At 48.1% G+C, this 25,375-nt stretch overlaps 2 protein-coding genes across 2 annotated transcripts; one reads left to right on the forward strand and one right to left on the reverse strand.

Annotated features, from left to right (window-relative positions):
* The first annotated feature begins 59 nt into the window (after nt 1–59).
* On the forward strand, nt 60–4,429 carry LOC8039811 (damage suppressor protein). The gene is made up of 3 exons (XM_002413706.4): nt 60–407; nt 736–857; nt 3,177–4,429. Exons 1-3 carry the CDS (start codon nt 311–313, stop codon nt 4,110–4,112), a joined length of 1,155 nt encoding a protein of 384 aa, XP_002413751.3. The 5' UTR covers nt 60–310; the 3' UTR covers nt 4,113–4,429.
* On the reverse strand, nt 4,334–24,496 carry LOC8039812 (stromal membrane-associated protein 1). Its single transcript, XM_029976869.4, has 11 exons — nt 24,262–24,496; nt 23,710–23,843; nt 22,999–23,084; nt 22,405–22,492; nt 22,216–22,293; nt 15,640–15,754; nt 14,575–14,889; nt 13,014–13,087; nt 9,594–10,001; nt 8,102–8,286; nt 4,334–5,164 (listed from the first exon to the last, which is right to left on the reverse strand). Exons 1-10 carry the CDS (start codon nt 24,377–24,379, stop codon nt 8,107–8,109), a joined length of 1,596 nt encoding a protein of 531 aa, XP_029832729.2. The 5' UTR covers nt 24,380–24,496; the 3' UTR covers nt 4,334–5,164; nt 8,102–8,106.
* Between the last annotated feature and the right edge of the window lie 879 nt (nt 24,497–25,375).

Consider the following 25,375-nt stretch of genomic DNA (forward strand, 5'->3'; position numbering starts at 1 on the left):
ACTCTTCGAAGAGTCGACAAAATAGCCAGTCACCAAGCCAGTCACCAAGCCAGTCAGAGAAAAAAAAAAAAAAAAAAGGGCCGGCCACAGTATTGAAATTTATAGCTCACCAAATAAACGATGTTTTTCTGATGCGTAGAAGTAATAATACATGATTACTTAAAATAAGTTATAATTATGTTTTACGTTAAGTTTATTTGAAAGAACAATGTTTGATACGACACCAACTCAAACCTCTGAAGAAATTTGCCGCCGCACCGGCCACACTCCGCAACAAACCGGCAATGCATGGTAGTTGGTTGAGTTTGTCATGGAGACTCTCTCGGAGAGAAATCCCGAAAATTTGGACTGGAATGCCGATACAGAAGTACAGTTATTTCACGCCATGAAAGGGCACAAGCCAGTAGGTAAGTTTGAGCTGCTTCGTGTTCGCGTCCCACTTTCTTCACCTAACGCCGCAAAACTTTCTTGCCGGTTCAAGAACTGCGTACGCCCCGCAGTTCGGTTAATGCGTGGCACAAAGATCATCTCTTGGTTCCAGTACCCTACATGTCGTTATCCGCCGAGAACTTGACTTTCTTCGTGCTCTTCTCATAACTTGTTCGCTTGTGAACGAACTTGGGAGTTACCGCCATGCGAAGGTTTCTTAGTTGCCGCCTCGGTGACGGGCACGAGCGCTCGAGCAAGTGACTGCACGCGCCAGTGTTGATCACGGTTGTGTGTTGGATTTTGCAGGCGTCAACCGCTATTTCCAAATGGCTTGCATCCACCAAAAGTTCAGCGCCTCGATTAACAAAGAGATTTCCTCGCAGACGATATGGGAACACCTCGACACCATGTACGACATGGCTGCTCTGGTGAGCCTGACTCTCCGTTGCTCAGCAAGTGTTGTTGGTTCGTCATTCTGGTGACTTATCCGCAGTTAGAGACATAGGTTTTACACGGTCAAAACCATACGTGGGTAAGAGAGCTTAAAATGTAACTACAACACGAGTTACCAAGGGCTCAAGATGCGTCCTCGGCTGTGCTTTGTCCCTTTCTTGTTCATTCCTTGTTTAAAATCACTATTTTAGATGCTCGTTGGGAATATGATATGGTCACTACTCTCTTGCGTCCTTGCGGAGTATCGGGAATGTGCAATACTCGGATTTTGTACGTCAGTCAATGTTCGTGTGGATTCACCCTGGAGTGTACAAGACCATACAACTTCTTGAAACATGTGCAACACAATGCTAGCATGTGCTTGCTAGAAAGGGCGATGTAGTGAAATATGTGCATTTTCCGACCAGCAGAGGAATGGGAGTGCCTCCTGTTGCAGTTTTTTTTCGACGTTGCAAATTCATGCATTGATTTTCATACAGCTCTCACAAAGCTGAGAACGCAACAATGTGTCACTATCAGAGGTCGGCATTTTAGGTCGCCCTCACTCACCCTTGCAGCCACACTCACCTAAGCCCCTCCCTCACCCTCACAGTTACACTCACCTTCTGCCCCTCACTCACCCTCATCCTCACAGTCACTCACCTTCAGCTCTTCACTCACCCTCACAGCCCTCACGCACTCATGGCCCTCACGCCACTCACCGCCCTCACGCCCCTCACTCACTCATGGCTCTCACGCCCCTCACGCACTCACCGCCCTCACGCACTCATAACCCTCACGCCACTCACCGCCCTTACGCACCCACCGCCCTCACACACCCACCGCCCTCACGCACCCACCGCCCTCAAGCACTCAACGCCTTCATGGCGCTCACGCCACTCAGGCCCGCTTCACATGGGGCAATTTCGATCAAAAACTTGACGTTGCAACACCAGCAACATGGGCCGCCCGTGTTCGCACGCAGCAACCAATTGCTGCAATTTGCCATCATCATCATGAAATTTTATTTTTTTTGCACTATGTAGACACACAATTACACGCTATGAACATGTTTTTAAGCATTTAAATCTCGTTGGGAATACTAATGCATCTCTCTGAAACAGTTTATTTCCAAAAACGATCAGTTTCAAACCCGAACCAAGTACTTTGTTGTTATCATCACTGACATGACGTATCACGTGAAAATATTGCGTCTGTGATTGGATGCACCTGCTTCTAAAGCGTCTTCGAATTGCTCCGAGTTGCTCGCTTGTTTTGAGCCGGACCGGATCTCAGCAATTCATGTCGATCTGAGGAAAGCTAGGGAACAACCCGCCATCAACATTGAAATTGCTCAGAAAGTTGCTCCATCTGAGAAGGGCCTCACACACTCACCGCCCTCACGCCCCTCACCACCCTCACGGCCCTCATGCCGATCACACTCTCGCCGCCCTCATGCACTCATGGCCCTCACGCCCACTCACCGTCCTCACTCCCCTCACACACTCATGGCCCTCACACACTCGCGGTCCTCACAGCCCTCACACTCATGAATATTCCTGGTTCAGAAACTCACTCGCCCCCACCTCACCTGTGAAGATGAGGGTGAGTGAGGGCCCTCATGAGTGAGGTTTGCCGAGGTATGGTTGCTATAGCCTTATTGCTAAATTACCCACCCAAGCGTTGGGGAGGGTGCAGGGAATCTAGGTCCATGCGCCGCACGTGCTGGCGTCTGCAGCAGCAACTCTTCTAAAGTGAAAGCCTAAAACAAATGGTATCTTGCAAATGCGTTCGTCAATGCCTTATTTTGGTTATTTACTTTGAACCTTATACAGGGGGGAGGCGAGTGCCTACGGCAGATAGACCTACATTCCCAGCATTCTACTTGAGGTTTAGGTAATTTAGCGATGCAGAGTGCAAGTTCGTCCGTTTCTTTTGTTGAAGTTGTGACGTCGTAACGCTGATATCCGATTGAAGGGTAGTGGTTAGATCTCAAAGCAAGCTGCCTTGAAATCTACCTACTATCCTTCCAGTCCAAGCTCTGCATTCCGACATCACCAAAACCCCTCCAGAAGAAGCAGACGAACTTGCGCTCCGTATTGGTCAATTGCCACTGACAAAATCAGCACGGCAGAGCATACATGCTCGCTGCCCTCTGCCCTGCGTTGGCTTACGACTTAAACTGCTATGTAAAGGAGGTGGGAATACAGCAGGGTGAACTTACCCGATGTGGCGAGTCATCCCAAATTGCACGGATTCGAGCCGGTGTAGTTGCCTCACTCCTCCTCTGACCGACGCACCTTTTTACTCTCCAGCATGAGTCCGAGATCCTGCCGTTTCCTAACCCGGAAAACGAGTTCGTCCTGCCGGACAAGGACTTTGCTGACCTCCTCTCCAAGCGACGTGGCAAGAATGCGGCACAGCTCAACGACAGCGAGCCGACGAAGCGAGCGTCCTCCCCCGCCCCCAAGGCATCTCCGGCCGCCAAGCAATCCCGCACGGCCGCCGACGAAGAGAAGCCGGCCTCTGCAAGCAGACGACCCGAGGCCACAGGCGGGAAGACCGGCAAGGGCGACTGGAACGCGGCAAAGTTCTCGCCTGTTCCGAGCGCGGGAGGGAAGGTCCGGCGCAACGAGGTGGAGGCAGCGCGGACGGGAGGCAAGGCCAAGTCGGACTCGCTCCGGCGGTCCGAGAGCGCAACCTCAAGTCCGGCGCCTTCACCCGGTGGCAAGGTGAAGCCAGAGCACGCGCATGGGAAAGTGAAGAGTGAGAGCTCGAACCGGAAGTCTGATGCAGGAGGGGCTACTCCCACCGCTACCAGCAAGTCAAAGTCCGAGGGATCAAAGGCAAAGGGGGACGCGCCAAAAAAAGCGACGGACTCACGGTCCGACGCGAAGCAGGATGACGCCAAGCAATCGAAGAGGACGGACTCCGAAAAAAGGACGAAGGGGGAGGGTAGGGGGGAGTCGAAGGGAGACGGGAAGGCGGATTCGAAGTCGGGCAGCGGAGGCGGCTCCAAAGCAGACGCCGGCAAGCGGAATGAAAGCTCCGCGAAGTTGAAGGAGAGTGGACGCAAGTCTGAGGGGAGAGCGCCACGGAACGAGGAGGGAGCGTCCACTCCGGCGAAGGGCGGCACCGCAAGGGTGAAAGAAGAGCCGGAGAGTTCACCCAAGCGGAAACGTGCCTCGCGGCTCGACCAGCCGAAGGCTGCAAGCCCCCTGGTGGGGGGTCACAGCAAGCGGAGGAGGTGACCTCAAGACCTTCCGGATCCGCTGAGTGACTGGCGTGCGCTTCTGCACGTGTTGGACTCTCCTGCTCCCTGGAGGGAGCACGATTACTCCTCGAGCTCTCGTCATTGAAGCAACTCTCAAGTTCCCCAAAGATCGGCAAAACTGCCACATCTCACACAAACGGCTTGCAGTTCTTTTGTGGAAAAGTGAGAACCAGCAAAGAAAAAAATCACAGCTGCATATGCGACGTTTTCATTTTTTATTGTCCTTGTTTTTAAAAGTGTTGTGAAACAAGTCAACCCAAGTTTACAAATATAGTGCACTGCTTGCTTCTTCTCCGCCTATGTACATGTGTAACTCGTGGCCGACAAAAAAGACAAACCAACGGCTCTTTTTTGGACGAGGAAAAAAACGAGACAAGAAAAACAAGTGGAATGTCCGTGCAGGGGTCACATTCCGCCGCAAAATTACGACCGTATAAAAAAACTTGTAGCGAGCTGTATACAATGTAGTGGTGCAACGGCTAGTTCCAGAGCAAAACGTGAAAAAAACTAAAGAAATTAAAAATTAGTATGTCTAACAACAAACGCTGGCTTCCATTCATTGCACGAACGGCGTATGTCGTCAACGCGAAGTCTTTCGTCGCTACAAGCAATGCCAGCGAAAACGCAATTCGGTGCTATAGCTTCAAACATCCTATCTATAGATTCCAACAACAAAAAAAAAAGGATGCAACAACTAAACAAAGAAAAAGGTGGGAACTGACATTACCGAGCACACTCTGGTCTGCTCCCCACTTTGGTAAGAAACCTCTAGATAAATAATAATTTATGAGCGTGAAAAGTACGCAAACACATGCACACGTTCCTGATACCATTTTTTTTTTTTTTTTTCTTTTTATGAGGACCCCCTCTGTGTCGAAGGGGCATGGGTGGCACAGGCGCAGCACTTCTAGCGATACCGGCGTGAAGTGGGTGATGCAGAAAGTCCCCGTCTTTCACCGCTGCTGCTTGGCGGGGGCTTGCAGCCAACAAGAGGGGGTTCCAATGCCAATTTTTCGTCCTACCGGACACCTGCGAGCGAGCCCCTCTTTGCAGTCGTGCACCAAACATTGTGAACGACAAAAACGCAGAGTCCAAAGGCCCGTTCGCCGACTTGCATTTGCTCACGACCGAGTTCTTGTGATCTCTTGCAAGAGAACAAGCTGGCACTATTTATGAGGTGTCCCTGGGACTGCATTTCAACAGAGCAAAGGTTTTGCAGTATTCGTAGTATCGGCCCGGTTTTCAACCGGGCACGTCGGCAAGATCTGGCAACAACTGGCAACATTGAGTCTACGCACTAGTGGCTGAAGTCATTTTAAAGGGGTACTACAACGAAATTTCGGCGCTTATTTTATGATCTATATGTGTTCAGAGGAGCAGTATCATGTCGAACACACCAATGTATTGTAAAAAAGTCACGAAAAGGAGTTTTAAAACAAATTAAACGGTTAGCAAAGAGCACCTGGTGGATGTTGCTAACGCCTCGTATGTAATGCCCGTCTAGGAACCTTGACAGGTAGTGACGATGCTAGTCTCGCCTCCAGCCACGACGAGAGAAGAGGGGAAGGAGGAATTCCCGTCTTCCAAAGAATCCCTTTTGTGTGTTCCAGAAGTAGCTATTGTCCCCCTACAAGATTATAAAAGATTACCCCTCACTCAAAATTTGTGCAAAAGCAGCAGCTTCGGTGGCTGGATCGACTAGGCCATTTTCTCGACATCAGCCTCGCCTTAACTTTGCTCATCCCGAGACGAACTACGTCACGATTGTGTTGGATGTCACGTGGTCTCCTCTGGCTGTTCTCCGAGCGCTTGGCAGAGTGGGCCGTTTAAAGCGAAAAATACAGCCACCAGGCTCAAAATAGAAACGTGCGATTGTCATTTACGGATATTGTGGATCATATTCAACCAAAACATTGATTTTACAGCGAACCTGTTGTACGCTAGGATCTGGGAAAAAATGTGTCTGCGGATGTTGACAGAAAATTCCCCATTGGTCGCAGCAAGTATGAATAAACAAAAAAAAAAAAAAAAAAAGAGGGGGCAACTAGCGCGAGTCAGCCTTCCTTGGCATCATTAGATAGTGAGTTCCTGATCCCTTGTTATCTTTAAGCATCGTCCTCGAGGTCGTCCTGTAGACGTTGTCCTAGAAGTCGTCCTTGAGGTCGTTTTTGACGTCGTCCGAGGGGTCGTCCTAGGCGTCGTCCTAGAAGTCGTCCTTGAGGTCACCCTAGACGTCCACTGGTAAGTTATCCACTGGTAAGTTTGTCCACTGGTAAGTTTGTCTACGAAATATTTAATTAAAATATTCATTTTCTTTCAAGAAAATTATTTTCGAAGCTCACACATACACCTCCAAATCCCTTGCTGCTGCTCTACAGCCAACAATGAGCAGGGACACTCGTGACATCAAATGTTGTATCTCAGAGCGGACGGCGCTCCCTACTCCATGGTGTACGTTGTAGCGATGGTAAGCGTCTTTGGTTTTGCGAATTCCATCTGGTCTAGGCTGTTTGTGGCACGCGATGGAGGCAGGGAGAAATCGATGATTGAATGTGGGGGTGCAATAACATCACGAAAAAATGTAGCAGAGTGACACCTTAATGGTTTATGACCGAGAAGTCCCTCCGACAGAACTGGATGCCAATGCCAGCTCCCGGCGTTTGCACCGTGGTAGAAAACAGTTTGCACCGTGCTGGCAAATGAAACCTTCCATGCTATTCTGCTTCAAGGCGGCATCTGGGACCAAATGTGGGCAGAACACGAATGTGCCCCTCCCATAAGGTCCTTTCGGAGGCGGTGCTAGTAGATCGAATGCGAACGGCGAATTGCTTGAAATCTCGTGCTGAAAATCTTTAAAAAAACATTTGCTGGTCATTACTTTGCCAAGAAGAGCTTGATGAGTCATGGTCCACTGCATCCCACGGACGGTCGTGACAGCGTTCCGACCGCTTCCTACACTAGGCGGAACAGGCTCGAGCTGCCCACATGCTCATGTTTATACAACATCCGACGTCGAAACAAGATGGCTAACCGGTAAAGTTGCAGGTTAGTTTTGGCTACATCTTATTTCTAGGATTAAAAATTATTTTGAGGGTAAATTCTCTTGCTGCTTGGTTTCTTGCGCTCTTTCAGAAACCTATGTATAGTTGGAAACATTCAAATTGATGTCGGAGCTACCCTTTAAAGCACAGCTTATTTTCATAGCTCTAGCTTTGACGACGCAGCAGAAAAACTGGGTGCCGAGTCACATCAGAGCTAGTCAAAACCAAAAAAAAACTTTCAGCCTTTCCACTCTGGTGAAGGAGGAAGACCAATGAAGCTGTACTATGGTCAGACAACCTCAAGGATGACTTTTTGGGCGACCTCAAGGACGACGCCTAGGACGACCTCGGGGACAACATCTAGACAACCTCAAAAACAACATCTAAACGACCTCAAGGACGATTTCGAAAACAACGTCTAGGACGACCTCGAGGACAACCTCTCAGACGACCTCAAGGACGACGTCTAGGACGACCTGAAGGACAACTTCGAGGACGACGTCTAGGACGACCTGAAGGACAACTTCGAGGACGACGCCTAGGACGACCTGAAGGACAACTTCGAGGACGACCTCGGGGACGACCTCGGAAACGACCTCGAGGACGACCTCGAGGACGACCTCGAGGACGACCTCGAGGACGACTTCCAGGACGACTTCCAGGACGACTTCCAGGACGACTTTCAGGACGACTTTCAGGACGACTTTCAGGACGACTTCTAGAGAAATTCAGCCTTTCCACTCTGGATCAAAACGAGAGTGGAAAGGCTGGAAAGGTTGCCGCCATCTTTGAGCAAGGCCGGCAAGTGGGTTGCTGCCGTTGCTCATAGATGGCGGTAGCTGTCCAGAGTTGTGTCGACATTTCTTTGCGAAGGACACGATCCTGGGAAAACTAGTTCTTAACAGCTCCGCTGTAAAAAACTCACCAGCCTCACTGCCACAGGTTGGTGGACAGTGTGTGTCCTTGCAGGGGCTGGGCGGGCCCAGCCAGGCCCCACGGCGCCGCACCGGGACTGGGCATCTGCGCCCCAAAGGGTCCCGGGCGATTCGCACCGGGAGTGCCCCAGGTCGCCCCGGGGCCCATTTGGAGGCTGGCCATCTGCTGCTGCACCTGCACGCATCACAGCACAAAAGAAACGTCGGCCACTTCATAAAAATGTGTCGTGGGGGTGTGCTTTCTGCAGGGAGTTTTAAAGTCGGTTCACACATCCCGCTTATGATTGAGCAACTTAAAACCTCTTGGGATCTTTTACAACGAAAGAATGCTCCGACACCACCTATCGGGTAAGCTGTGAAACGCAAGGTGTTCCCGCGCATTTCCTTTCTTTTCTTTACGCATCATTCTTTCTTGGCTTGAAAAACTCCTGACAAAATTGTAAGCAACGCAGTACTGGGATCACCCCGTAGGTGGCGCCAGCATGCCAGCGCGTTTCCTCGTAGCGAAAGATCGCAAGAACTCGGTTGCAAGCGTGCGAACGAGCCTTTACTGCGGCGAATGTTGCAGAGACTTCCAGGCCGCGATCACGGCGTCGGCATTGTGCCGAGCAGAAAACTCGGTTTCACGTGCGCTCGCGCGTGCACCGCGACATTGGGTAAAGTGCACACTTGGCTCTTGCCGGTCGACAGTGTCTTCTACAGTTGGCGCGGGAGACGCCGCTACACATTCCTCGCTGTAGAACCCTGCGTGTAGTTTCTATCGGATGCCAAGCGACCCACCGCTTGGTAACGGTTCCAGTCTCAATTCAGTCTTGGGCAGGGAGGTTGACTCTCGTATGGTTTGGTTTCTTCTTCATACATAAGTGACCACAAGGCTGTGCAGTGTGTGATCAAGTAGGTGAAGGGTGGATTTGCATGAAAGCGTGTTACTGCGTGCAATAAGAGCTATCGCTGCCCCTTCTTCGTATACTGGGGCGAAAAGCTGCAAAGTTTTATTAACTAGTCTGACCTTACTCCTGTCACGCTGACAATCTTGTTTCTGTCCTCTGGTGCCATTCCGCTAGGGGAATTGCGGAAGAAAGCTCTAACATTCACATTGTCTCAGTATTCAAAGCTGAAGCAATCACTCAAAAAGCAAGAAAGACAGCCCCGTGTTCACCGTTATCTAATCGGTCAGTATCGAGCGTACGAGGTGTCAAAAAGACAGCACCAGCCAGTGCAAAAAGAAAATGCGTGAAAAGCCAGAGACGCAAAGCCAAAGATAGAACCAAGCCGCACGGCAGCAAGAAAAAAGGGAGAACACAAAGAAAAAGAACAATAGGGGGGAGGAGGAGAATGATGATGATGATGACTGGAATCTGCAGAAGCTAAAACAAAGCCACAGCAAAGATGCATAGCAGCAGGTGGGAAGAGCAGCAAAGGAGCGCCAGAGGAGAATCCAAGGACACAGCCACACCATTCAGCAGATGCCAGAAGACAGACCTGTGACAGATGCAACTGGGCTTGGCCATTGGATCCAAACGAGTTACTGAGGAACGGATTGCTGCAGAACGGCTGAGCGTCCAGTCCTATTGCTGCTGCAAAACCGCCGTTGCCAGGTTGCTGCTGTAGCTTCGCTTGCTGCAACTGAGCCTGCTGCAGCTGTGCTTGCTGCAGCTGTGCTTGCTGCAGCTGTGCTTGCTGCAGCTGTGCTTGCTGCAGCTGTGCTTGCTGCAGCTGTGGCTGCTGCAGCTGTGGCTGCTGTAGTTGTGCCTGTTGCAACTGTACTTGTTGAAGTTGTGGCTGCTGCAGCAATGCCTGCTGAAGTTGTGCTTGCTGCAGTTGCCCCTGCTGCAACTGTGCCTGTTGTGCCTGTTGCAGCTGCCCCTGTTGCTGCAACTGTTGCTGTGGCTGCAAGGATAGTGACGTTTGGACGGTTCCAATAATCTCGTTGTACCTTGTGCAAAACAGTCGACACACACACCAGCACCATACTTTATAAGTACAAGAAAGTCTTATGCCTTTGCAAAATGGTCACAAAGAAAACAAACAAGTGGACAGGTAATCTCTGCAAAACTATAAACACTGGTGAATAACAACATTACTACACTGAAATGTAAACAAACACAGAACTGAACGAAGGAAGCTTAGGGTCTGAAGAAACGGGAAACTACAAGCTTTTTCTCTATACTCTACTCCCCATTCAATCCTCCTACCTTCGGTGAAACAGTAGCTGCATGCAGACTAACGATGCTATTGTACATCAAACCGACATCTAAGCCAGCAAGCACATGCTGAAAGCAGGACTAAAAAAAGGTATCTATGCTGCCCCCCTGCTCCGAGCCTTTTACGGTTGACTGCAGTGCAGAGAGATTGTCAACCAAATTACACAAGGCTAGTTACAGAAGTTGCCTTCGCCGGATTTCTTGTACTTGTCTGGAATCCGAAATCGGCTTGTAGAGTTAACTCAACCTGCTAAGTCCATGGCAGGCAAGTCAGACTGATGTCACAGGTGCTCACGTTCAAAAACCAAGAGGCCAATACCAGCACCAACCCACCCATACCGGTCCGTCACCAACGAAATTTGCCAGTTCTATTTAAGCGGCAGACTCTTTCGCAGATCCCCAGAAAACCGTGCATGTAGCGCCTGCAGGGATGCAAGTATTTCATGTGCCCAAAGGACAACCCCACGAGCCTCAACTTCGGCACACAAAAAGAGTAAAAGCACTGCAACAAGCACCAGTGCAAGTATGCCTACCCATTATTGAGACCGCAATAAAACCTTCTCCCCCTCAATGCATCAATTTTGCTCTGTTTGCAAAGCCGACAACAATCGTGCCATCCAAATGGTGTGTAATGGAGCCTTTTCCAGTAATCCTTCGCGTATCCGTGCAGCCTCTCCCCTGGCCTTGCTTTCTGCTGTCGCATCGGTAGTAAGGGGCATAAAAAGCAACGAAAACCAATAAGACGGCACAATGCCGAAGAGTTTCGCTGGGCAGATGCACGTTGGGCCTGCCCTTCATTCGTAGTTCGCAGACGACCCCCCCCGGACGGCGCTTGTCACTTGAAAAGACCCATTACATCCGCCTGAATCAATTCAGGGGAGACACTACCCAGAAAAAGGAAATTTCTGCAAAAAAAGTCGATTTTCAAAAATGCCACTTTTTACATACACCAACATCTAGAGAGTATTCCCAGAAAGTTTTCATTTGTTTACACTGCATAGTTATTTTTTTATAAATTATTTTCAGTCCAGTGATGCTAAATAAAAGGTAGAGGTCCGAGCACTTCTAACACATATTTCTCCGTTCCACTTTTTGGCATAAAGTTCACTTTAACAGAACTATCGTTTCGGTATGAAACTATAGAGGCTTAATATTTGTGGCTTATATGCCAAACTTTTATAAAGCTGGTTTCTATGAGCTTAGATTTTGCATTTTCATGTTCCTTTATTATAAAAAATTATAATACATTTTTACCTGGAAATTTAATATTTTCTGAAATTTCTTTTTACAGCAACCGGCAGCAGGTATTCCAGTACACATTCCACCAGAAGAGTGTATGGTTATCAACACCATTTCTCATTGATGATTTTTTGAGCAGATTCCATGCAAAGCTATGCTTTACATCGTTCTGGGGGTATAGTAACTCGTAAAATTGGCTCACAGGGCTTTGCATGCCCTCCTTCTATACGACTACAAACATCACCTGCAGGCTGCAAATCTCACACCGATTGAGTGAGCGGTTCAAAAGTTGACATTTCCAGGTAGTGTCCCCCCTAAAAGGGCAACTCTGCTCAATTCTAAAGATTTCGGGATAATGATTGATTCTGCATTAAAAATCCCTAGTAAAGGACACGTCATTTGCTTCGCAAAAAATGGGATATATATTTTTAAATCTAATTCAAACACAAGCGGAAATTAAAACCGAAACTTCAGCTCCGTCCGGCAACATTGGCCTCGGGCCACCACAAACATGGCCATCACGTGGTATGAGATGTCACGTGATCCTCTACGCAACGACGGGCGGCATTGGGGCGGGTGCGTGCCAGGCGCAAGTATCGTCTGCACCGCACTCTTCGCCACATTTTGGTGTCTACGACATTTGAAGACGGCTGCACAACTGCAGCATATGTCTGCGCATGAAGTACCCATAGTGTGGACAAAACTCCGAGAGAGAATAATGGCGAACGGCGAGACGACGACGGCGGTTGTGACGCAGGAGATGGTGGCAACGGCAGAATCGTGGCGGGTAGGCCGTACGGCTCCCAAGAAGCGCGCTGCGCAGACGCGTTATGCCAATCAAGTGGACACCGCTGAGCGCCGAGAGGAAACGTTGCTGACGTCATGCACAGAAAAGTCAAAACAAGCAAAAGGAGGCAATGGTGATGACGTTTAGCTCAATGTTGGCTACGTCCACGCCGTAGCCTTGACTGCGTTTTTGGTTGCGCCTGAATTCGCCCGCTCGAGTCATCCGATTTCGGCCACTTGGCGAGTTGCAAAGTTTGCCGGAAAGAAACAATTTTAGACTGAACTGTGTCGCAATATTTGAAGTGTGGTCTTCCTAGGCGATACTGAAAAGGACTGCATAGTTTTTTTCAAAACCAAAAATTAAGCAGAGTTGCCCTTTAGGCAGCAAAAACAAAAGCATACCCCAATCTTTAAATCGCCACCAGACTGGGCCAGGCACTAAATACGGGGTGCGATTGGTTGTAGCACCAAGGTCACCTACAGGAACTTTTCCCCCTCCTCTCAAAGCAGATGCTCGTTCAAGTTGACCCACATTCCCTTTCTAGCTCGCTGGAATGCAGTAATTCAATTTGAAAGCTAGTTGAACGCCCAAACTATGAAGTTGGGTTCACTGGGCGCACGGCGGCTTCGGTAAAAACTTGGTAAAAAGGCTGTGTGCACAGCAGGCCCTCACCTGTGCAATGCGCAGTGCTGTGGGCAAGGGCTGTACTCCTGGCAAGTAGCCCTGAGCAGTTCCAAAGGGACCCCCTGTGACAAAACCAAAAATGCATTCTAGACTCCTACGTGAACTGTTCGACAGCCAAGCTACTTTTTCAGCAGATTGCAACAAAATACATGCTTGTGGTGCCATCTCCGGATAGGCGTGGCAACGAGATACGACAGAGTTGCCCGCTTTCAACGGGCGCGTAGTCTGCTTGCTGCACCTATTAAGGGATGGCGCCACAAGTACAACCCGGTCATCTGCGTCAGTGTCAAGGGCGTCGGCCTCACTCTCTCGCAAGCAAGAGAGCTATGCCAAGAAATTTCGCAACGTAAAAACACGCACCTTTGATGAAAATTCGAGATTGTTACATACAGGTGCCAATTTTTCTGTCAGATTTAAAAGTGAGCTCTGGTGTTAATTACACCCTATAGAAAAGCATTCAAACTTGCCTAGTGAAAAAAGCCAACAGCCAGATGAGCTAAATTGTAACTGCCCACCCAAACCGTTAATTTTTCAACACTAACTAAAACAAAAACATTTGTAAAAAAAATAACCCCCCAATACTTGATTGTGCACTTGACCACGAATTTTCTCCTCCCTGTATGAGATTGGATCCACAAGGTTCTATTCATACTTGTATAGGACACCCCCGAGACTATGACAAAAAAATGTGTGGTACGACCTAAACGTAGCAAAAAACCTTTCGCACTAAATATAGCGGAAAAAGCTTCACGAAAGGTGTGTTCTACATACATTGGGATTTGTGTGCGATAGCTCCATTGTCATACCAAACTTCAATAGTAATGGCTTCAAAATGCCATTCTTGTGTGTGGTGCAGTCAAAGCTATGAAGACACTACTTTCTAAAAATGCCATAGTTGCAAGCAGGACACCCAAACTAGTGCCCGTGCAAGAAGGCGCAGCGTATGCACAAAGTGGTACCTGCTCTGCAGCCAGAAGTCTGCTTTTGACACGACTTCCCAAGGTTGTTTTTTATTTCTTTTTGTTTTCTCGTGTTTTGCAATACTTTGAAGGCAAATAGTTGTTATATTCAAATTCACGGGACATAACGCTGAAATTCACCTCTAGGCAAACTGTTTAAAGCCTCTTTTAATTCCGTCTAAACGAGGGGTGCCTTCTTGAGCTCTCCGAAGTCTTCAGCCATCGATTAAACACAGCAATAAAGACTTCTTTCTTTTTTATGCTGCTTACGTTATTTTACAAAGCTAAATAGACCAAACCATCTGCGCGGAGTGACTAGGGTCGATTATTTTCGGTTTCAGAACTTCAAAATTGGTTAGCACACGCTTGCGTCATTTACCAACACCACACTTCTCCCCCCATCTCCCTCCCAGTGGATAGGGTCCCCCATCACTTCTGCCGCTTCCTAAAGGGAGTCCCCGAAACATTAGGGGTTGAGAACCACCACTCTAAATGATGTTCATGTGGTCCCATCAGGGATCCACAATCCCCACGTCGCGCGACGTTCGGTGTTGACCAACACCTAAATACAATGAGTCCCGTCCGCTCACCCTGCATGCCGTAGATGTGCTGTGGCGCCATCTGGGGGGGCTGCTGACCCCCAAAGGCAGCCGAGGAGTTGTTCTTGTTGTAGAGCGACAGGATCGACTCCTTGGTGAGCACGTTGCGGGTGGTCTCTGCAGGGGGAGCCGTCTGGCTGAAGAAGGCGCGCTCCTCCGCCTTCACAGCAGACGCATCCCCGACTGTCGTCGTCTGCTGCTTCTGTTGCTGTGCCGGCACCGCTACGGGGCTAGCGCTCAGGAACTCGTCAAAAGGATCGTCGGCCGCTGTAGCTGCGGGAGGCTCAGCCGCGGAAGATGACATGTCTGCGTCAGAAGCGGAAGTCCGCGGCCTTCAACAACTACAGGTATCTCGGCTATAGGGGGCACAATCGAAAACATATGGGTGAATGAACCGTACTCGACTCAACCATTTCCTCAAGCACTGTCATTTTCGTACGTTGACGAGCGGAGAGAGTCTGTTCTTTACTTTTTCAATTTGTTTCAATTTATATACATGAAGCGCTGACATGGGTCGAGCCCCTGATAGAATTTACTACCTGTTGGCAACTCCTAGAACAGAAAGCTGTGGTGGCAGGTTTGCTCGCTAGCCTTCTTAAGCGAATCAGATATTCACATAGTTTAACGCTTAGGTGTACACTTGACGGTTGCTCCTAGAATGAAGTGACACTACCGCCAATCGGGCTGATAAACCTGGCGATTTTACGGAGCCTTCTATACTCTCAAGCCACTCTCCCTCAGTGCGCACAGGCAGTCAAGCTCCTCCTCACCTAACCCTTTGGTCACATAACCTCCTGGTGACCAATCGGCGTCAAGCACATCACTCCCCTTCTCCCACTCATCGAGCAAACGAAGCAGAGCCTTGCAATCACGTTTTTATTTGGGCTTCACGAAATGCCGAACACCTAGCCAAAGGTGTTAAAAAGATCATTCCCCCTTAAATAATGTATAATGCGAGCGCACAACCACAAAATGCAAAGCCAACAGAGAATGTCTGGTCAGGAAAACTCGCATACGTCTAGAAGCGAGAAGCAGACAAGTGGTCATGATTCGTACCCAGTCCAAGTAGGTCAGCCGTATGGTGGGAACTTGCAGAAACCGGAACGACGGTTGGCACTGTCTGTCCACTGGCGCTGGGACGTGGCAACGCCACTTTGGCACCCGCCAGACCCTGCACGGGGTCATAGAAAGAGTTTGTCTCCTAGAAGTAGGCGCAAAACACCTTAATCACACAGAGTAGGCTATATACAATCACAGACAGAATGAGGACGGCAAGGCAATCCTTCAGTTGTCCTGCCTCCGGCGCGAGGCTCCTACCTTCACTGACGTCTCCCGAGCCTTGAACGTGCACACACAGCCAAGGTGTTACCCCAAAAAAAGTAAAGGATTACAATTACTCTTGGTTAACCCCTTAACTGGGGAGCGCGTCTTTAGACGCGCGGCAATTTTGACCGCAGCTTGGGGGGCGCGTCTGTAGACGCGCTGCACTGCCTTCGCTGTTGGGAAGCACGTCTTTAGACGCTCGCTCGTTTTATCGTACGGGGAGGATGCGCCATCTATCATCATAGATTGGAAACATTTTTAGTTTTAAAAAACGATGGATAGATGGCAGCACAAAAAAAAAGATTGAAGACCTCTGTGTAACACGTTTGAATGTTTGTTTGGAAAATGGCGTCCAGCAAATGCCGGCGTCCCCTGACTGACGAAGAAGTCGCTGAGCTGCTGCAAAGTACTGACGAGGACTCCGACTGCGATGTTGATTTCTCGAGTTCAGATGAATGCTCTTCAGGATCCGACACGGAAGCTGATGATGACGCAGCGGAACAATTGTTTACGGCACCACCATCAACTTCGGGGCCTGCTGCAACCTGGCAAGACACTGGCACGGTGAGAGATCCATTTCGATTTGTGGGAAGTGCCAGAGTTCACATTCAGCTTGATGATGTGAGCCCACTCAACATCTTTGAATACTTTCTTGATGACAAAATCTGTCAACTGATAGCGGACAACACAAACTTGTACGCATCACAAAAAATCCTCGAGAAGAGTGCTTCTGGCAAAATGAAGGCGAGAAGCAGAGAACAAGATTGGATACCAACAACTAAGGAAGCGATCAAGCTTCTTTTAGGCGTCTGGATTTTGCAGGGGATTGTTCAGAAGCCCACCCTGAATTCATACTTCACGCGACAACCTCTGTTGGAGACTCCAATATTTTACCAGCTCTTCACAGAAAAAAGGTTCTGCCTGCTTCTGAAGTACCTGCACTTCGCGGACAATGAAGCGGCAGTGCCCAAAGACATGCCGAATCCAAGACTCCACAAGATTCGTCCCATCCTTGAACATCTCGTGGAAAAGTTCCAGCAGGCCTACACGCCTCAGCGAGATATCTGCATCGACGAGAGCCTTCTCCTCTGGAAAGGACGACTTGGATGGAAGCTGTACATTCCTATGAAAAGAGCGAGATTTGGAATGGAATCTTTCAGATTGTGCGAGTCAGCAAGTGGATATGTTTGGAATATCCGTGTCTACACGGGAAAAACGACAAAGTATGAATGCAACATCTCCGGAGTTGACGCATCGAAACTTCACAAACCATCCCAAGTTGTGCTTTCGCTTTCGCAAGATCTCCTGTGCAAGGGTTACTTTTTGCACATGGACAACTATTACTGCTCGCCAGTGCTTTTTGACCTGTTGTGCAAGTTGGAAACTGACGCCGTTGGAACTTGCAGGGTAAACCGCAAGGAAATCCCAAAGGACTTGAAAGAAAAGAAGCTGGCAAAAGGCAAAACTTTTGTGAAGTTCCGTGGAAAACTGTGCATGGTAAAATGGATGGACAAAAAACATGTGCTCATGATAAGCCCCGTTCATAATGGAGAGATGTCAAGCGTGACCACCAGAGCAGGAAAGCAAGTGCAGAAACCAAGAGCCTGCGTGGACTACAACAAGGGAATCGGGGGTGTTGATCTTGCTGACCAATGCGTCATGACGTACAGTATGGCCAGAAAGAGACTCAAGAAGTACTACGTGAAAATGTTCCGGCACCTCATTGACGTGACCAGTTTCAACTGCTTCATCCTGTCGACAAAGCTGGGATCTGCAAGAGACCAGCTGACGTTCCAGTTGAACCTTTCCAACAGCCTGTTCGAAACCTATGGGTCTTCAAGTGTAACAGCGGCAAAGATTGGTCGTCCACCATCGAAGCCTTCTCCAGCACGCCTCTTGGGACGACATTTCCCCGATTTCAACGAAGGGGAGAGCACCAAGAAGCACCCTCACAAGAGGTGTGTGGTGTGCCTTGCACACAACCGAAGAAAAGAGACGATCTACAGATGCAAAGACTGCAGTGTGGCTCTTTGCGTCGCTCCGTGCTTTATGGAGTACCATACGAAGACCAACTACTAAATGTGTGGTGAACCCTGTAAATTGATGTAAATAAACTTGTTTTACGTTCTGGGATCATTGTTATAGCTTCGAGAGCTCAAAACACTTAAAAAAAAAAAACTCCCCATTTTGCAAATATTTTTGGTCAGAAAAGTACCCAGTTAAGGGGTTAAGGTGTTCAATTGGAATACTTTATCACTTACAAATAAAAGTAGTTGGCCATCACTACTTCAAGAAGTAACTGTTACTTTTCCGATTATATTTCAAATTTTCAAGACGGCAGAGTCTTTTGCCGGTTTGAAACGGGGCCTTTCACGTGTCTTATCAGACTAGAATCACAAATTTATATAACTACTTATCTTCTTAATCCTTTGGCAAACCACCCTCCCGTCGGAGACTTGGTTCGCTCGGTAGGAAACTTGTACAATAGGTGTGGTTAGAAAGGGGAGGAAAAAATGGTAACGGTTACAGCTAATTTGAGTACTCTGAAAAGTAATCGGATTGCCCTTGCAATTACTTGCTAATAAATGAACTAATCAAATGGCTATCAAATTACTCCGGAAGTAATCAATTGCAAACTATTTGATTACTTGTAATGAGTACCGCGCAAGTGTGGCAAAAAGCGCAAGCTGGAGGTTGGACGTTCGAAAGAGATGACCTGCCGTTCTCCACTGTCAGTAATAAAAGGCCCGCTTCAGACAGGGCAATTTTTCCAACACCCTGACATCGCGACACCGGCATCGCAGGTCTCCCGCGCAGCAGCTGCTGAAGCTCAAATCGCCGTATTTCATTATCATGGTCACTAAAATTTTAAATGTGTTGCACTATTTAAACACAAAGTTACCCATTAGCAACGCATTTCTAACGTAAAATCCCGTAAGGGCACCCTCCCCCAAGAAATGATCCATCCCCTTTTTCTAGCTGTAACAACCCATCCCCTTTTTCTGGCTACAACATAAAAATTCCGAAACATCCCTCCCCCTCTCCTCCCCCCCCCCCCCCCCCCCCCCCCCCCCCCCTATTCCCATCCAATGTCACACTATGTCCGACCAGAAACATGTGAGCCGTGCGATCTGTGGTACCAGTACGCAAGACATGCAGGTTCATGGAGAGTTCCAATGTTTCTTGTCCGCAATCTGCGCGCACGATATCAGTTACCATGGCAAGCAAGTTTAGCCGGTTTCTGCGCATCTATCATACCGTGAAGCATGAATCTGCTGCATCTGCAGTATCTCTTCCCGTGACACGGAAGATTGTGGCGAACTAACACGTGCTTATCACGTAAAACATGAATTTGCCGTGTCTGCTATCTGCAGTATAAGCAACCCCGGAATCTTTGAGAGACTGCAGTCAGCTATTTGAGTGCCATCTCTTATTTGTTGGTATTTTATTAGGAAATTCCAGTTTATGCCAAAAAAATTCATAGGATGAGACACTTAATATTGTTGCTATTTACAGATTTAAAAATTTATCCTGCTAAGGTGAAACAAATATTTTGGTTAGCTAAAGTTTCGCCGTCATACTTTGCACTCATTGGTTGGTTGTTTTTTGCATTTTGACCATTGAGAGCAGTTGCACGTCGGCTGCTCAACGGCGCCTGTGCCAGCGGCAGCAGGCAGTGGCATTGGCGGTGGTGGTTTTCATTTGCGGCAGCAGGCAGTGGCATTGGCCTGTTAATTATCGATCTATTTTGTCTACCAGTGTGCCGAGCAAACGGCACTTTGTATATTGCTTGACTCAGTGGTGCTCTCATTCTAGTGGCAACAGCGCTGCTAAGTACTTTGGGTTCCCGAGTGATGAAAGGTAAAGGCAGGGGCTGCTTGGTGATACAGTTTCGGATTGCCAAAAACTTGCTGCTGCATGTTGGTTTCATATTGGTAGAGTTATTGTAGAAGGTCAGAAGGGACAGGGAATTTATGTTAAGACGAGCGGTATGGGGGGATCGGTGATAGGGCACCGGAGCTCGTTAGCGGGTGCGTGGAGAAGTTCGTGCTGCAGAAGGAACCTGCGATATACTTTGGCAATCGAATCCCTGTCGCTAATTACAGCAAAGTTGAATGTGTAATTGCAGGTCTGCAAGTACTTGAATAGTACTTTTGTGTAGATTTTTTTTACTTTGTTGTGCCGTGAAGTGAACACTTTTTTTTTCTGTATAAAGAGCGTGCCTAATAAAAAGAGAACTAGCAAAAGAAGTTTGTACTCGTGCTCAGACTGGCAATGTGCACTCATTTTAAGCCGCGAAACAGCAGCAGCAGCTGGGTGCACTTTGCATTCATTGATTCACTATATAATGAGAAGTGGCTATCCCTGGACATTCACTGCTACTGAGCTGATCTCAATAGAGCGAAGCAAAGTCAAGTGCAATCCTTCTGGGAGCGTCGGAAATTCGCAGAAAAAAAAGCTTAACTTTATCTAGAAAAGGCATTGCCATTACATTGTTTTGTAGAAGAATGAGACGGCGGCAATGAGATGCAAGCTTGTTCAGAGTTCAGAGCTGTTCCCTCTTCTCTCAACCTAGGTGACAATAGGATGCATGTTCGTTTGGAGTTCAGAGGCTGCTCCGGACTCCAAACGAACTTGCACCCAATTGTGGGCAAGGGTGAGAGATGGAGAGGATGGACAACTTTTCACACCTTCTCCCATAACCTAGCAATTGCCATGACGACGATGCGCATATTTTTTGTTTATTTCTTGTTTTTGTAGAAACTTGCCACACGTCAGGGGAGATTTGGCACTGCCGTCTGCAATTGGAGTCCCAATGGGAGGTATAGGAAGATTCCAGGGGTTGGTATCAGTTCCCACGTCACGTGGTTTGTAGCGGGTGCCCTTGTATTTATCATTAATTTTTCAAAAATTTATGGCATCTCATCCCCAAAAGACGGCCCACCTCATGTTTTTCACCATTTATCTTGGGTGGGCGCCCTACGGGATTTCACGGTACATTTTTTTTATGGTGCTGTGGATAGCATTTCACGTTGCTGAAGCCAGTTAGTCGTAAAAATGATGGATTTCATACTCAAACCCAGGCTAAGCCCCCTGTTCAGTTATCACCACCACCATGAGAGGTGTCATGTGAAAACATAGCGTACCAGATTGGCTGCTACCGCTTCAAATATCCCCGAGCTGTTGGAGCTGCTCGCCCGCTTCAAGCCGGACTGAATCCCAGCAATTCGTATTGCAGCGCGAGGATCTGGGCAATTATAGAGACCAACTCGGCAGCAACCCCAAAAATTGCTGAGAAAATTGCCCGGTCTGAAGCGGGCCTTCTCCCAGCAACTTGAATTCGCAACACGAGCAACACGGGCCACCCGCGTTGAAACGCAGCAACCGAATTGCTACGATTTGCCACCATCAACATTGAATTATAATTTTCTTGCACTATTTACACTTGCAGTTACATTCTATAAACATGTTTTTATATTTTTAAATGGCATTTAGAATACCTCATCTTTCTGAAAGGATTTTTTTCACCAAAATAATCCATTTCAAGCCACAACCAAGTCTTTATTTGTCATCACCACCACCACAAGGGTGTCATGCGAAACTATTGCGTCCCCCGACTGGCTGTTGCCGCTTCAAACGTCTCGAAGTTGTCCGAGTTGCTCGACCATTCCGAGCCGGACTCAATCTTAGGAATTTGTGTTGCAGCGCAAGGATCTAAGGAAAGCTAGGGAAAAACTTGCCAGCAACACCAAAACTGGGGGGCAAATTTCCCCCTCTGAAGCAGGCCTTGAAGTCTTTCAAGAACTGCGCTCTGATCACCAACCAATGTTGTCACCATGGTTACTTGCCCAATCACGTTTTACGACATTTTGTGTGGCACCTTCTGCGACACCGCGGGAAGAATGAATGTTTGAGTCAATGTTTCAAGCCGAACGCCTCTTGCTCGAAATGACGAACAACATGAAACATGTAACAATGAACTGATAGAGAGAAACAATCTACTGCTGGCATTGATTAAGCACATGCTGAAAACGCAATCCAAGAACAGAACAATTTGTTTGCTAATTGCTTCCCGACAGCGGCTTTTCGCAGTGTAGAGTTTCACGGATATTGCAGGCAAGACGCGATTCTGGAATGTAGCTTTCCACGTCCTAGATTCAGGGAAAAGAGAGTCTGGCAAAGAAATTTTTTTTCTTTTGCATGCTATTCTAACGAGAAGGAAGGAAGATAACTCCTGCACTTTGCATTAGACAAGTGTCTCTACGATTACCTTAGAGGCACCCGAAACGGAAAGCAAAGACTACTCACAGGCACCTCCGACGAGCTAGCTTTGGCCTTGGGCCGCTTCTTTTCCTTGTCCTTCTTTCGGTCCTCTTCAATATCGAACTGTACAAAACAAGACCGAAAACTTGAGCAACTCTCAAGGTGGCCACTGGACAAGCACAGTCGCCGTTAGACCCAACGCCTCGAGTTGGAGAACAGCGGTAAAGCACTTACGGCAGGCGGCGGCATGGGTGGCTGGACCCACTCCTTGGCAATGTACTTCTTCTGCTCATACTTCGAACGGATGAATGCTTCTAGCGATCTGAGCAGCTACCATGTAAGGTCAACCACTCCGCATCAAGTGCAACATAAAAAACACAACAGTCAGCAAGAGGCATAGAAAAAAATTCCTGGCTATGCCACTGGTTTAGACACCCAGTGTCAGTCCGACATTATCTACGATACTTCGATGTCGTTCGAGCTCTGGCGACGAACAAACAGTCAAAGTACCACCACAGGTTGATGGTACTTTGCAGCAGGTAAGGCGTGCAGAAGAAACGACCTATCCTTTTTAACTATAAAAGTGTCATAAAAGATTTCGGTGCCAACTGTCTTCATTAAAAGGTGCATAAATTAGGACAAATAGTAACCCTTAGCCTGATGATGCTGCCAGAAGCTAACCAACAAATCACAACTCTCCCCGGTCACAAGGAGAGGTTCATCTGTTATTGCCCACCCGTATTTCATTGCAGAGCCCTTGCCACAGGTTGGACAAACGGAAATTATTTTAATTGATTATCACGATCTGAACTGTGCTCCAAAGGATACGAATCCGTCTGGGGCCGCCGGAAGTTGTCAGGAAGGTTAGCCTCGTACACAGCTCGGCCTTTGCTGTTGCCCATCTGCTGCAGACACTAGAAGGGGACATGCACACATTAGAAGTGTTGAATTAAAGGAACACCAAAGACCGCTTCAAAAATTTTTTCTACTAATATGTCCTTCAATCACAATGAAGTGCAGGGAGCTAGACTATTAAAACTTTGAGGCTTTTTTTTTTATGTTTGTTTGAAATGAAATTGTTCTGAGAGACCTCAAAGAAGTAATCAATGTACATTTCTCGTTAGCACCTGAACTGCGATGTGATGGACAAGCTTGATTATCATGGTAAGATCTTCAGTGACATCAAGCATGAGGGGCTTAGTGTCATGATTGACTAGTCACGCAACCAAAGCATTAATAAGTGCTTTGGTAGCATCTCACAACTTGACCCTATCAAGGCAGTTCCACTGATACTGATGCTCCAGGGCCAATCTAGAGCACAAGCTCCGGCAAGACGTCTACAAATATTCATCCATACACGCGAACTCAAGATTCACTTCAGGTACTCCTTGCCTCCAAGAGACCCTTACACATGCACATAGATATCATCAAGTCCAAGCGTAACAATTAAAGCGTCAACGAACCCGAGTTACCGCGTCGAACCATCAGGCGGCTATGGTCAACCAATCCCCGCAAAAACAAGGAATGCTCCCGACTTACGGCAACTTGCTCCGGCGTCCAAGTGTCCAGGTTGACGGACTTGACCCTGGAGATGTGGACGCCGAGGTTCCGGTGGATGCCCGCACATCGGATGCAGAGGAACATCCCCAAATTCCACGACGCCCATCGCGGCCCTGCGAACGACGAGAACCACACATCCAGCAGCCATCGCAGCACCTCCTACATCGTTCTATCTTGGTCAAAAATCTCGACTCCTAAACAGGCGACGCGTCGCACAGCTGCGTTGTTGCACGAGAGGTTCTCACAACAGGAGGCGGGAACGGGCAGAGGAAATACCACCCCCCGAGCTTTGTCGCTCGACAGATGCTAGAGGAAATGGCTGAACCTTCTCAAATCCTTGGGGTCGGTGGCCCCCACAAATACGAATACCGGAACCGTCTTACACCTGCGGGCCTTCTAGTTATTCTCATATTTCCGTCGATTCGTAGCGGACCCCAGCCACTGATTCTCAGAAGAGCTGAGATGACGGGAGGTCGCGACCAGTGACGAGTCGTCTAGGCCTTGTAAGAGCGGCGGCGTTGCACCACGAACCTTTGGCATCGCAGTCCACGCAGTACTTGTTGTCTTCCTCGCGCAGGAGCTGACCGAGGATGGCCTGACATTTGTCCTGGATCTGTTTCTGGCGTTCCCTCTCCGACTTGCTGGCCATGGTCGGGCGCTGGAGAGACGACGAGCACACAACAATCGAGTCCGCACGGGTTCCTCCACACAGGCGAAAGATATCAAGCCATCGAGCGTCAAAGCCGGCCAACCGATTACAGCTGACGTCAATGCGGATGTGGAAGTGACGTCGTAAACGCGCAAGTACCTTCGCGAAACTTTAAAACACGAACAAGTTGACATTTATAATGCGTAGCATTTATAACGGGAGCTGTCTTATTAAGCATATTTTACGTCAAAGGTGCGATGCCGAGTCAATGTACAAATGTCCCCATGGACAAATTTGCATCGACATCGAGACGGGATAGCCGCCAAATTTGAGATTACGAAAAAAAGGCACATAGTATAAAATAATAGAGCACGTGTCTTAAAAGCGTGTGGGCCTTCACAGAGAGGACAACAGATCCGGAAACCGCTTTGGTGTTTACCTAATGAGGTTGGTAGAATGGATAAAATGATTGCGGTTAAGGCCTATTCACACACTTGCGTTTGACTACGCACCCTTTCGAGAAGAGGTACGCTCCCGAAAATCTTGCGATACCAACACAGCGTGCAGCGATTTTCGTTTCATGATGGAAATTTCTATCAAAACGCTGTTCAGTGAAATCCACTCGTCCATGAACGATGCAAATACCAGAACAAACGTGTACACTTAAGTTGTAAAAAAAGAAAAAAAAAGTTTTTAGTGTTTTTTTTTTTCTTTCTTATTTTTTATAACATGTTTGACATTCCGCAGACTGAAATAAAGAAAAGCATTCTAGACCCCCTTACGACAGAATTTAGGTAGGTAGACGGCACAGGGTCACTCCATGGTCCGGTCAGAGCGCGGTGTCATTTGGAAATTGCGAGTGCATCTATGACGAGTCAAAGCTTAACTTCTTGCATCGTCAAACTTAAAAAATAAAACAGTACCCCCAAAAAAGATATTGAAATGCCGCGACAGGACAGGTGTGTGATCACAGAATGACCCCAAAATCAACGTCCC

The sequence above is a fragment of the Ixodes scapularis genome, unplaced genomic scaffold, assembly GCF_016920785.2.
Source record: "Ixodes scapularis isolate PalLabHiFi unplaced genomic scaffold, ASM1692078v2 PGA_scaffold8__174_contigs__length_109621045, whole genome shotgun sequence".
Taxonomy (NCBI): Eukaryota; Metazoa; Arthropoda; class Arachnida; order Ixodida; family Ixodidae; genus Ixodes; species Ixodes scapularis.

What these genes read in the sequence shown, in the direction of transcription:
- LOC8039811 (XM_002413706.4), top strand. Translation starts at nt 311, where the DNA reads ATGGAGACTCTCTCGGAGAGAAATCCCGAAAATTTGGACTGGAATGCC. An exon ending in GAAAGGGCACAAGCCAGTAG is followed by an intron (nt 408 to 735) that starts GTAAGTTTGAGC and finishes TGGATTTTGCAG; the next exon opens with GCGTCAACCGCTATTTCCAA. An exon ending in TGTACGACATGGCTGCTCTG is followed by an intron (nt 858 to 3,176) that starts GTGAGCCTGACT and finishes TTTACTCTCCAG; the next exon opens with CATGAGTCCGAGATCCTGCC.
- LOC8039812 (XM_029976869.4), bottom strand. Translation starts at nt 24,379, where the DNA reads ATGGCCAGCAAGTCGGAGAGGGAACGCCAGAAACAGATCCAGGACAAA. An exon ending in GGCTGACCTACTTGGACTGG is followed by an intron (nt 14,890 to 15,639) that starts GTACGAATCATG and finishes CTTCTGACGCAG; the next exon opens with ACATGTCATCTTCCGCGGCT. An exon ending in GCACATCTACGGCATGCAGG is followed by an intron (nt 13,088 to 14,574) that starts GTGAGCGGACGG and finishes GTTTTGTCACAG; the next exon opens with GGGGTCCCTTTGGAACTGCT.